Source organism: Diadema setosum, chromosome 19 (genome assembly GCF_964275005.1).
Source record: "Diadema setosum chromosome 19, eeDiaSeto1, whole genome shotgun sequence".
Classification (NCBI taxonomy): Eukaryota; Metazoa; Echinodermata; class Echinoidea; order Diadematoida; family Diadematidae; genus Diadema; species Diadema setosum.
The window spans coordinates 18,392,007-18,405,462 of NC_092703.1; the positions used below are offsets into that span (position 1 = coordinate 18,392,007).

The 13,456-nt window shown below is 37.8% G+C and overlaps 1 protein-coding gene across 1 annotated transcript in view; it reads left to right on the plus strand.

The window, feature by feature from the left end:
* The window catches only part of LOC140242215 (transient receptor potential cation channel subfamily A member 1 homolog), a 105,026-nt gene that overhangs the window by 38,325 nt on the left and 53,245 nt on the right, over positions 1 to 13,456 (plus strand). Inside the window, exons 7-11 of the mRNA XM_072321959.1 lie at positions 1,504 to 1,699; positions 4,052 to 4,235; positions 7,818 to 7,925; positions 10,924 to 11,012; positions 13,194 to 13,340. Coding sequence (XP_072178060.1) covers positions 1,504 to 1,699; positions 4,052 to 4,235; positions 7,818 to 7,925; positions 10,924 to 11,012; positions 13,194 to 13,340 — 724 coding nt within the window. The remainder of the gene's footprint in view (positions 1 to 1,503; positions 1,700 to 4,051; positions 4,236 to 7,817; positions 7,926 to 10,923; positions 11,013 to 13,193; positions 13,341 to 13,456) is intronic.

Here is a 13,456-nt window from a genome sequence, read left to right on the forward strand (position 1 = left end):
TCTCAAAACACACAAATTTTTTACACCTAGGTCCTTATAGATATTTGTTATCCGAACTTGAAATAGGCCTTTTCGTTAATCCTAATATTCTAACGTTAATTATTCTGAAGCAGGATTAGAAATCTGGGCCTGTTTGTAGAAACTTCACGTTTAATTAAATGCAACTAAAAGAATCAAATGCAGGTGTATCAAATCACACGCAACTTCGCATTTATAAACGCGAGTGCGTTGCTGAAAAGACCGTTCTGTTTGATAATCATATTATGAAACTAGAAAATTGTACAAAACTGAAACTCAATTGCGTGTGAACGCAACTCTGGAAATCAAATGCAAGTTCATCAAATCACACATGATGCTGAATATACTTGTGTTTGATAATCATATGAAAGGAAAACTCATTTACGTTTAAACGCATCTCTAAAAACCAAATGCAAGTCCATCAAATCACACACAATGCTGTATCTAATGCAAGAGAGTTGCAGAAAAGACATGCGGTTTTTGTACGAAACTAGGAACTGCATTTAAACGCATCTCTTAGAATCAGCGCAAGTGTATTGTTGTTGAAAAGGCTTGCATTATTTTTATTTTGTATGCAAAATTAAAATAGCAAGCGAAACTTTCGCCGTGACCGAATGAACTTAGTAGCAGGGGAAAGACATCACAACATCTACACATTTCAAACTACCGAAGGTTAGTTAATCTGAAAATAAGATGTTGTTGTTGAATTAACAAACTTTTCTTCTTCTTTTTTTCAGACGGGCCCGCGCCGTACAGAGCAGTAATGTTGCGAATCAGAGCGCGAAAACAATTCTTTCTCAAAGTATGGCAATAAAAATTTAAGCAAAACAAATATTGCGACTTAGGGAAGGAAAATCAGACATATTTCAACTCAGTCGGCGCTTGAAAATGATGTTGACAGAATCATACGAAATCTTACGCATATCTTTTCACCAACACACTTGAATTTTAACCGCAAAGTTGCAGGCAATTTGGGAAAATTTGCATTATTGATTTTTCAAATTAAGTTTAAAATGTAAAGTTTCTAAAAACAGGCCCAGGTTTCCAATCCCGCTCTCTCAAAATCTCTCTAGAAATTGGGCAATTGTGCGTCGTCATTGCTATTGGATCCGCGCGAGATTTATGCATGAACTAAAATAGGATCGTTGCTAAGATAGAGTAGGCGTGTTTCGACACCACAAGGAGTTAGATTTGGATAGCGATCCGCATCACAATCCAAATCTTACTCAGTACAGGGGTAAATTAGTTTTCATTTGTTAATCGACAAAATGTTGACCTACACGTAATTCGACTTTTGCATAAGTCAACGTATTTTACTCAGTTCCGCGATATCCACTTACGTGAGGTTGACTGTAGTACACTCTTTACGATTATGAATTATTTTTGAGGCTATTTTGATAATTATTTTTTTGTTATCACAAATGACACAAGATAAACCTAAGTTGTTATTGTAATAAAGTTTTCTTGCTGTTTTCTCCTTGTCAGGGGCCAATGTGAACTGCCATCGTGACAACCGGAGTACACCACTTCACGCGGCTTGCATTGCAGGCCATCTTGAAATTGTCAAACTTCTCCTGGACAAGGGAGCCCACATCAATGCCTTCAATGCTGATAGGGCTACGCCCCTGTTCAGGGCATGTTCTTTTAACCGGTTTAAGGTTGTTGAATACCTCCTGGAAAAGTGAGTGTCTTTTCACGGTTTCTCAGCCACAACAAGATAATTTGTGACCCGCGACAACGGTTTCAGGCAAAAGTCGCAAGAGAAAATTCCCTCCCAGGCGGGGTACAAAGATTTTGACCATTATTTTTGTCGATTTAGGTTTTTTGCAGAAATCGAATCTTTGATATGTTTTCTACATCTTCACTAAATTTCATTGCATAAGACTAAGTTTTTCCTATCGAAAATGGAATTTCAAGCACCCTATGTTGGATCGCACTCGTCAGTTTCGAGCTTCTTTCGAACGCTGCGCCAATATCCCCAGCGTTGCTACGGCGCAGGGTCTCGCACGCGATTGGCTGGTGCGTCGCACACATTTACATAATTCGGCTTTCAGAGACACCAGTTGCAGCGAATGCTTTGTCCACGCGTGCACGATTACATGCTCCATTGTTCTTGGTATAGTGGTTTATACGCTCGCTCTGTATAGTGCGTGCTCTTCGTTTGGCTTTCTATCCAAACTATTCTACCGCAATGTTCGACAATGGAAGTGAAACAAAAATCATGTAGCATAACATAATCGTGTGAAAAGAAAACTACAGTGTAAATATTCTCAAATTTGTCTACTTGTACATGTAGTATAAATTATGACAGCAGACTGACTCAATGGAAGATAGATGAGAGGAAAGGAGCGGTCACATGTGACCAATTATATTCAAATACTACACGTCAAGTTCGCACCAAACTTACGAGTCGTGTTTGTTTGTTTGTTTGTTTGTTTTAATTCAATTAGCACCATCGATCAAAGCAACATTATATGCATGTCTTGTAAAAGCAAAACAAACAGGAAGCATGACCCTTGTCAGCACTAGCAATTTTCTGCCTTCAAAAGGGTCGCCAATGATAAAGACACATCAACCACAATGAAAACGCGATTTGTAAATGTGTGGATTCGCCACCGCTCCTGTTACATGCACACGGACATGGCGTGTGGATGCCATTGCGTAATGCGTGCACCATACACATGTACATGTACACCATACGTGTAATTATCGTATTCGCCATCTTGAAAGACGTACTGGTAAAGAAACCCGAGCGAAACGCATTGTTTTTCGGCTCCATACGCTGAGCTCTGAGGAAGGTGCCCGGGAAATTTGACTCTCTCAGTGAGCCAATCAGAAGGCGATGTGGTTGCTAGAGGCGGAGCTTAACATCAATTGGCACCATCGTACGGATGGGTGATTCTCCCCTCGCATCGCCGCTCGGACATTGTCTTTGAGAAAGAGGTGAATCTTCAAAGCCTGTTTTCTCGCAATTTTGTCAGGCTAACAACTTAAAAAGTGTATTTTATTTCTCTTTCTATGCCCACTTATGGTGCCGAAGAATACAAGTGTTTTATATCAATGCAAAGCTTACGAAATGGGCAATGTGATTCAGTGAAAAAATGAATTTTCAAAATTCGCGACTTTTGCCTGAAACCGTTGTCGCCGGTCACATTTGCTAATTTGCAATGTGATGGGCTTTCCCATTCAATGTTGTTCATGACATCATTTAGGGCTCCTGGATAACAATGAACATCAGTGTTCTCTGACATTCCCTAGTCATCTGTCTATTCCCTGGTATGGTGTTTAGGGAATATCTGTTTTTCTGGTGATATACTATGCTAATAAAGATCCATAAGAGCATGTAAATTATGACAGTAGTGGCATTTGTGATTTTTGTGTTTTGGCTCTTCATGTCTGAATTCTTCTACTGGTTAAACATTTTTGTTCTTCTTTTCACACTTGAAAGCTGCAAGTACACCCAAGCCTACACTAGAAATAGCTGTCATAATATATCTCATTTGAGGAATCCTTGATTCTGACTGGTTGAAATGGGGTGGGGGGGGGGAGGGAGGAAGAGAGATAAATTCAAGAATTGCTTTCATCCCTGCAGTACCTAATCTGCCCCATAGTACACATACTTAACTGCCCTCTTATATGTGCACTGATGTGTGTACAATCATTGTAAGCCCTTGGATGAATACTTGAATTGCCGCGCAAGTCATTTTTCCCTGCATTGTCATGCCACTCTTTCATAGGATTGCAGTTTGTGAATACCTTGTATACATTTGTTTGTTTGTTTTTTTATTGTTGTTTTTATTGTTCCTTATTCCATATCTTAACATATAAAGAATTGAATGAGTGAATTATTGAATACAACAAATAAGAGAATAAAAACATAAATATGAAGAATTTTAGAAGAATTGCTTGTAGAGTGTAGATTCTCAGAAGCTGATGCATATATTCTGATAAATGTCAATAGAGGCAGGACTTGTGCGGCCTTTCTATGTCATGGCTGACTATATGTTTGTGTGTTTGTGGGTTTGCATGACAGAGGTGCAAAGATTGAGAGCAGAGACAAAGACAACTTCACCCCCTTGCTCATCGCTGCAAGTAATGGTCATAGTGCCACCATACAGGTCCTCCTCAAAAATAAGGCCAACATCCAAGCAGTTGATAAATATGAAAAAACGGCTATTTTCTGGGCAGCAGAGGAGAACCAGCCAGAAGCCCTGCAGGTATGGCATCACTTTCTGTCTCACACATTTCCCTGATCATCTATATATATAATACGCGAAGTTGTTGTTGTTGTCGCGGCCTTATGTATTTCCTGTTTTATTCTGGCGCTGCTGGATTGTCTATCTCCTCCAGAGCCGTTGGCTCTGGGCAGCTGCGACTGGTGCCGTCGGCCGCAGGAGAGTATCCTGCATCGAATGGCGCGGGTTTCGTCCCTGCTCCGCCTCCGTGTCGACGTCGAGGACGAAAAAGAAAAATTAATTAGATAGATGCATAATGCATTTTTGTGCGTGACGAAAGAGCCTAACGTTTTAATATTCACCAATCCTGCACTGGACTCCTACTTTCTCGATAGTGCATCTTTTAGCTTGCAGAGACAGTGGGATACTAAAGATGATGGGTGCAGTGAAATCTCTGACATCTTCCGGCGGACACGCACGCACGGACACAATGTACTCTCGGGTGGGTACGGTATGCCACTGTGTGGCCTGCGCCTGTGTATGTATTGACGATGGTTATACGAAACACTATCTGCTTGCGCGTGATATGGACTCTCATTAATACACGGCGTGGTCATACAAGAGCATTTACGTATAGTGACGTTCGCCATTGGCATTGGCGTGTCCTTATGAAAACAATGAATGCTGTTATTTTATTGTATTTTGCACAACTGCAGGATACTATGCAGCTAAGGTACGTCATTTAGTTTACTCTCAAGTCGGATGTCATTGTACTCAGACTGTTTAGGACGGCTAAATATCCACTTAAATTTTGTCCTTGCCGATTGTATCCTTCCATATCAGATTACACGCGCCGCTGTCCATTCGTTTACTGCAGAGCTGCTGTAAACATGAATATTCATAAGATGAGCGGACGTAGGGGAAACCCTCGCTTTGCCGACCGCTCTTTTTTTTTTAATTTCCAAGTGGAAATAAAATGGGTAGTTCTATGGTCCATCACACCAAGTTTTGGTGATAAATATAAAAAAGAGGGAGCAAATGAAGACAAAAATATTATTCTTTCTCCCACAACGTGGGAAAAGAGTTAAAGGAAAAATACGAGGCCCTGAGATCCATAGATTCCAACAGGTGCCTACATGTACTTATTAAACCTAATGACTATCTCCCCCTCCACAAATAATAATGGAGATTATAGTGGTAATATAATAATAATAATAATAATAATAATAATAATAATAATGATAATAATAATAATAATAATGATATAATAATAATATTAATAATAATAATGATGATAATAATAATAATAATGATACTGGTAATAATAATGAAATAATATTAATAATGGTGATATTAATAATAATAATAATAATGGTGATATTAATAATAATGATGATAATAATATTGATAATAATAATAATAATAATAATAATAATAATAATAACAATAATGATAATGATGATAAAATGTACCTGTGTCTGAAGCAGATAAGCGGGTGGCTCTATGATCTATCAAACCAAGGTTTGGTGATAAAAACAAAAAGAAGAGAGCAAATGAAGACGAAAATATTTTATTTCTCTCTGCACAATAGCAACAAAAACACAACTGGGGTAGTCCTGCTCAGCACAAGATTACGTAGGTTAGTGCAGTGAAGCAGTTTTGGACAGTGCGCAGGACTGTCTTCAGAAAAGCTTTTTATCAAGAGCAGAAAAATGGGGGAAACAGATTTTTACAATTCTTAACAAAATTTAACATTTCCGCCTCCCTATGTTGATCATCTCCATATTATGACTCTACTCTCTTCTCTCCCCTAAATAATAATAATAATAATAATGTTTGTAATAATAAAAATAATAATAACAATAACAATATTACACTGAAGTAATGATAATAAGAGAATAGGCCAATGCAAATGAATGGGGAGGGGTGCTATGATCCATAACTAAGAGTGGGCGGAAGAGACGCAAACTGGTACTGGATTGTTTAATGTTTAAAATGAAATATCAATGATAATGAAGCTATTTGAAATAACTAACCTGGAACCTTGACTTTAAAATGATGTATGACTCAAATCAAGTGGACTCTCATAACCTATCTAAGTATTGGAAAGAAGGCACACACTCAAGAAAAGTGTGTACTGAGAAAAGAGGTGCCAAAGTATACATTGTATTCAAGCTCTTAATCTTACCAAGCTGTGCTAGCTGTGCTATGAATACCATTAAGACAAAAACCGGATGTAAAACACCATAGCAACAAAAATGAAGGGATTACAAGATAAAGCTGAAACTAAGTATGCTTTTAACACATTCTGTCCTTGACTAATACCTACTTTCAAAGCAGTAGCACCATCTTTTCAAGAGTTACTACAGTTGAAAGTGAAAAGTGTGTAAATGATTTTTAAGAAGTAAAAAGGGGCCTCAAAGACCTGCCTGGCTACACTATTCTACAAAAAAAAAAGTGCTCTAGAAAAACTGCTAAAACATGACTTTTTATGATCCCAACTTTGAAATAATGTAGATTAAGACGTGCTCTTTCAGAAAATATAAAAAGTCAAGGTTAACTAGGTTGACCTGTTTCACCTATTTTTTTTCTTTTTATTTCTTTTGTTTGAACAAAAAATGAAGAGGGCGCATGCCCTGGTGCGCCCCCTCTGGATCTGCCACTAGAGTCCTCACATAAAACCAGGGCATGTGACTTTTTTTTTTTTTTTTTGGGGGGGGGGGGGGCTTTATGATGCATGGTAACATACACATCTATATAAACACTAGAGTGATGTTTTGCAGCATAATGTATTTTTGCTTCATTTCTTTCTTGCTGTGTAGGAAACGACTCATAAAAAAAATCATGTGTTTTGCATGCTGACTATGCTTTGTGGGGGGTTTGGATGCATTATTTGTTTAGTTGGTGGAGCAAGTTGTTCTTCATTATTCTGTGTGACAACTTAAATATTAGTGATCAATACTTTGTTAGACTGTGTATGTGGATGGTGTATGTCAAGCAAATCACAGTCAAAATTTTGCACAAATTCTAGTCAATAACAGGGCTTAGGACAGACAACCTGTAAGAGATGCATCTGTACATAACATACAGTTGAACCTCTATTATCCGGCCTCCCTTTATCCGGATCTCTCTATTATACGGACGCAATCTCGCCGTGATTTTTTTTTTTATATTATAATTACGGGAGGAAAGGGGGATTCCCAACTCCATGAGAACTCCTACACAAACACACATGAATTACATATACTTGATACATTTCTTAATGATTATTTAGGTAAATCATCCCAAGAATTTATAAAAGAAAATGATTTCATTCTTGCAAACACAAACCTCTATTTTGGGGTCTGTTACTGAGTGTAACAATGAAAAGGTTGCAGTATACACATTACTACATGTGGTACTACAATGGGCTACATAGTACATGTGTATGTATATGTACATGTATAAAGCACTGAGTCTCCCATATCCGGCCAAATCCCTTATCCGGATGAGCCCCGGTCCCGACTTGTCCGGATACGAGAGGTTCAACTGTATCTATGCTATGCATGTCAACATATACTTCACAATTTTCAAAATGTCTACAATGTATATCTCAGCTGTAATTTATTACTTTTCATTACATAGGCTCTTCTAAGCCATCGCATGGCAAAAAAAATGCTTGAAGTAAGTGATCGCTATGACAACACACCTCTTCACGTAGCCGCGGAGCATGGTTACCTTAGGATTGTGAAGGTGAGTGTAGCTTAATCATGCAGTGTGCGATGCTTATAACTGTCCAGATAATTGACAATGCCAAACAAGTTGAAGCCTTGTAATGGTAATGCATACTTGCCAGCTGTTCCGATTTGTGAGGTTTTGAGACTATGAAAATGCAACTTTCTGATTTTTGGAATATTAACATTTGAAATCAGGTTTTTAGAATATCATTATTGTGTATGCGTTCTTTCATTTTGTCATATGGGATTGTTATTCCAAAAGTTGTTGATCTTAATATGAAATAAGGTTCTTAACTCCAAATGTTTGTCAGTACTTGCCTTTATTTCATTTTCATATTAACGAACCCTTAGAATAAAAACTTGGGTTTAGTTCTTTATCTGATTAATGAACCTTATAAATGAGCCTTGTTTTGTTTTTGAATTTACAAATCTTTGGAATAATGAACATGATTTCATTTTCGAATTAACGAGCCTTCAGAATCACAAAATTACTCAAGTTTGCCAAGGGCTCCAAGAGGCTTCAATTTGACACCCCTTTCATACACTGAATTGCTCTGTTGTAAATTTGGAGCTGGACCAGGTAATCTGTGTTCTTCTGACACTGCATGCTATTATCTGCTAATATCTGCATTGTTTCCAGACTTGAAGTTTGTGATCACAATTCCACAACTATAAAAAGAACTCTGGGGGTCAAAGGTCAAGGGTCAAAGGTCAGGTTAAAATGCTAACATTCTACTGTTCAGTGCTGAAATTACACTTTTTTCCATACTGTTAACATTACTCGATGCATAAACTAAATAAAATAGGTATTACATGCATTGCTATGCAGTGATTTTGTAGGGAGATATTTTGGTCATGGGGTCAAAGGTCAATGGAAAATGTTCAAATGTCATAATTTTGGGGTCAAAGGTCAGGTTAAAATGCTAAAATTCTACCGTTCAGTGCTGAATTTACACTTTTTCTCCATACTGTTAACATTACTCAATGCATAAAGTTAATAACATGGGTCAAAGGTCAATGGAAAATGTTCAAATGTCATAATTTTGGGGTCAAAGGTCAGGTTAAAATGCTAAAATTCTACCGTTCAGTGCTGAATTTACACTTTTTCTCCATACTGTTAACATTACTCAATGCATAAAGTTAATAACATGTGTCAAAGGTCAATGGAAAATGTTCAAATGTCATAATTTTGGGTCATGGGGTCGAAGGTCAAGGGTCAAAGGTCAGGTCAAAATGCTAAAATTATACTGTTCAATGCTGAAATTACACCTTTTCTCCATACTGTTAACATTACTCAATGCATAAACTTAATAAAAATAGGTATTACATGCATTGCTATGCAGTGATTTTGTAGGGAGATATTTTGGCCATGGGGTCGGAGTTCAATGGAAAATGTTCAAATGTCATAATTTTTCCCATATTCTGAAAATAGCTCAAAGTATTGTCATGAAAATGGATATTACCAGTTAATGATTATTAGAAGAATGTTGGCCATTGAGTCAAAGGTCAAGTGAAAATACTTAAAGGACAAGTTCACCTTCATTAACATAAGGATTGAGAGAATGCAGCAATATTAGTAGAACACATCAGTGAAAGTTTGAGGAAAATTGGACAATCGATGCAAAAGTTATGAATTTTTAAAACTTTTGTGTTGGAACCGCTGGATGAGGAGACTACTAAGGCTCGTGATGTCATATGAGTACAACAGTATAAAGAAAATGTAAAGAAAATTCAACATATTTTCACTTTTTTCGCATAATAAAAGAGCACTTGACTTGCCTCTTTCTAAAGGCAATGGGAATGATATTACCCATAACATATGTCAGTAACGAGTCAAGAGAATGTGTATTTTTTTCAAAAGATGAAATTTTATGAAATTCTCTTTATATTTTCCTTATATTGTTGTACGCATGTGACATCATACACTGCAGTAGTCTTCTCATCCAGTGGTGACTGCACAAAAACTTCAAAAATTCATAACTTTTGAACGGATTGTCCGATTTTCCTCAAACTTTCACTGATTTGTTCTACTAATATTGCTACATTCTCTTAATCCTTATGTTAATGAAGGTGAACTTGTCCTTTAAACCCTTAAATACCTGCTCTCTTATGCAAATTATCCATCTATCCAAATGAAACCTAGTTCAAGGCTAGACTCTACACCTAGTAGGAGAACCATGCATCATGGCGGAGGCGTATCAGTTACCATAGCGACATTTCTAATTTTCAAATATTTAATGCAAATCCGTTCATAACTTTTTGAGCCATTTTGCAAACAGACAAACCAATGCTGGCAAATACATAATCTTTTGGGCAGGTTAATAGTTTGAAAATACATGAAAAAAGTGATCCACTATTTGTTTGACTTCTCTATGCACAGCTATGATGCTTAAAGTTCTGCGTGACTAGTATAGCTGACTTCATTGCGTAAAATTTCAGTTCCCAAATATCTTTACAATAGCGGGAAAAAACACAGACAAAACCCCCAAATTAAAGAATCTTTTAAAATCCTTTCTAAAATTGTAAACTAAAAGCAAAGCTATGGTAGTGCTATGATTACTGCGTAGAAGTTGCGATACTCGGGTGAGCATGCGCAAAAACCCCGGGTCTCTTGTTTTCTTTCTGGTCTGTAATTCTGAAGGACAAAGTACAGTCACACTATGTAGAATGCCACACTTGTTTTCTATGTACTGCTGTATAGTTCTATAGTGACTGCATTAGAAGAGGAACACTCAATTTCTCTGGTTTAATACTTAACTTTGCTATTTGTAAGGCAACATTGCGAGAAGCCATGGGTGGTATTCTGAAAATCTTCCGAAGTTTCTTCCTTAGTTTAGGGAAAAAGAGTAAGGAAGAAACTTTTTCAGAATACCACTTAGGAAGAAATCCTGACTTAGGAGGAAATTTCTTCCTCGGAAGGATTTCAGAATACCACCCCAGTGCACCAACAGACATATATTCTAAAAGTTATGGGCCCCCTGTGATGGTTATGCTTCTCATGTCCTCCCAAACAGATTTTGCTGGAGAATGGAGCAGACAGTGAATGGAAAAATGAGGAAGAGGAAGCACCTATACACTTAGCAGCCAAAAATGGACACACTTTGTGAGTATTAATGATAGATGTTTATTGTTTATGACGATGATACTGATGGCTGCTATTTTTTTTTTTAAAATCTTCATTATCCAATCACCATTATGGTGTATTCTTTACACAGGGCCATCCTTCAAGTGATTTGTGCTATTTTTCCTTTGGCCCTTTTGTGTACGGACCACAGATCAATAAAGTGTGCCAGTAACTCCACATGAACAAGACAATTTTACTTGACCCATTCCTCCCACAATCCTCCCAGGACCTTCAGTGCCTCTAAATGAGATTCTTTTTGCCCATCGACAAAGAACAAACAGGTTGGTAATCCGCCAGTATGAAAGCAGTCAAGCATATTAAACATCTTTGTACCCTTTCAAGGGGACCAGTATGCATGACGCATACCAGAACACATGCCCTCTATCATTGCCCTGTTTGCGGCCTATCCTAAAAACCTTGTTTGATCATTCATTTATTGTATGTATTTGCAGCAATCAGGGGTAGAAAGTCACTGTTACTCTCTCACATCAACTCAAATTGACCTCTAAAGCACAATACATGTGTTTTAAATTGATCTAGGCATTTCTATACAGCCTTAAATATACTGATTAGTATCTTGCGAACCTACCAGCTTGAGAGGCTTCCTTTGGGATTTCCAGTTGTTGTTGTTTTTTTTTCAGCTAAAAGGCATTGAATGTGCTTGGTTCCACTTACATAGAACAGAAATAGGAGTTGCGCGCATGCATTATTAGGAAGTGAGAGTACTTTCTCACCTGATTGGGCAATTTCATCAATGAATGAAGCTGCCCCGTCGCAAAAAGACACCCTGCCGCAAACCAGGATGATAAGTCTAGAGTGGGGCCAGATTTCTGGTGAAATAGTGTGAATCACTACAAACTTCCTTCTCAGTTAAATGATAAAGAGTGATTCAACATCAAAACTGAGGAGGGACATTCCTCATCTGCAGTGTCTGCATTTGAATGTATACAATTATCAGAGCCGTTATTAACAATAAATCTTTTTTTTTGTGGCAATTTGTCTGAAAATGATAACACTATTACTGATACAATGTTACATACAACCTTACTTTAAGTCGTATCCAAAGGGACCAGAGAAAATCCTACAACTCAGGTGAGATTGATTGTACTTCAAAAGATTTTTGCACCCGAGTTTGTTTTTAAAAATTTACTATTGCCCATGTATGGGCAGCGATTTGGCTCAATTGGTAGCACTTTTGCCTCCCATGTCCCCCCTAGATAGAGGCAAAACACTCTGCTCCTGGGATGGGACTTTAAATTGAGGCCCCATGGGACTGTGTGAATAAATTACAACTCGGGCATATGAAAGATCCAAATAAATTTCTTCAAAATACATGTAATATATTTACGATTGCCCATGTGTGTGTGGCGATTTTGGCTTAGTCAGTAGCACTTCTGCCTCCCAATCCAAATGACGCTGGTTCAATTCCTGAATATGGCTGATGTACATGTAATCATACCATCGCTTCTAGAAAGAGGCAAAGCACTCTGTTCGTAGGATAGGATATGATAAAATGAGACCCCATGTATGAGGAAATCATAACTTTATTTACGCATGTAACAGATCCAAATTCATTAACCCGTTGAGGACGAGTCCCGAGTATACTCGGGCAGGTGCCTATGGGAAATGCGTGTTGTAGCAAAATTAGTCCGTCCTCAACGGGTTAATACATCTCAAAGAGTAGGGTGCCAAGTGGATGAAGTGGTCCACCTACCTCCCCACACAAGAAAATGGTCAAATGATGTGGACCGCTTGTGGTTGGTCCCAGGTGGCTAGCAGTAGTCATCAAACATTATCAACCAGGCACACCGTGCCATACAAAGAAAAAGCTTGTCCATATTTCCTTCATGAGCTCATGGTATTCATATTTTGTTTTGTTTATATACCATCCTCTTGCAATCACCAGGGTTTTTATGTTCCTCTGAATGAAGAAAATAAGTGATTCAGCTGTTTAGATGAGCCATTTGTCAGGAATTCTTCATTGCTTAAAAAAAAAAAGTTAAACAGACTGACAGTTACTTGCATGTCTGAAAGAATGCAGCAAACGTTGAACTAAGCAAGATTTAAATGAAATATGAAAGGAAGACAGCACGTTATGAAACAATATTAAGCATACCGGTAAATACCATGTCATGTTATATATCCTTCTCATTTATTCAGAACTGTGATGGAGTTTGTGAAGCATAATGAATCACTGATACATGATGAGGATGAGAACTCCGACACCCCACTCCACAAGGCAGCCATGGAAGGCCATGCCAAGACTGTCAGAGCACTTATTGAAGCAGGGGCAGATATAGAGTCAAGGTATGGTATATTTCTATGTTACATTGCCAAATGTTGCAGCTTTCTTCCTAATGCCTCGGTCATGCCTTTGCGTATATCGCTGCACATTGCTATGCTCTGTGGGGTAGGTCAATATG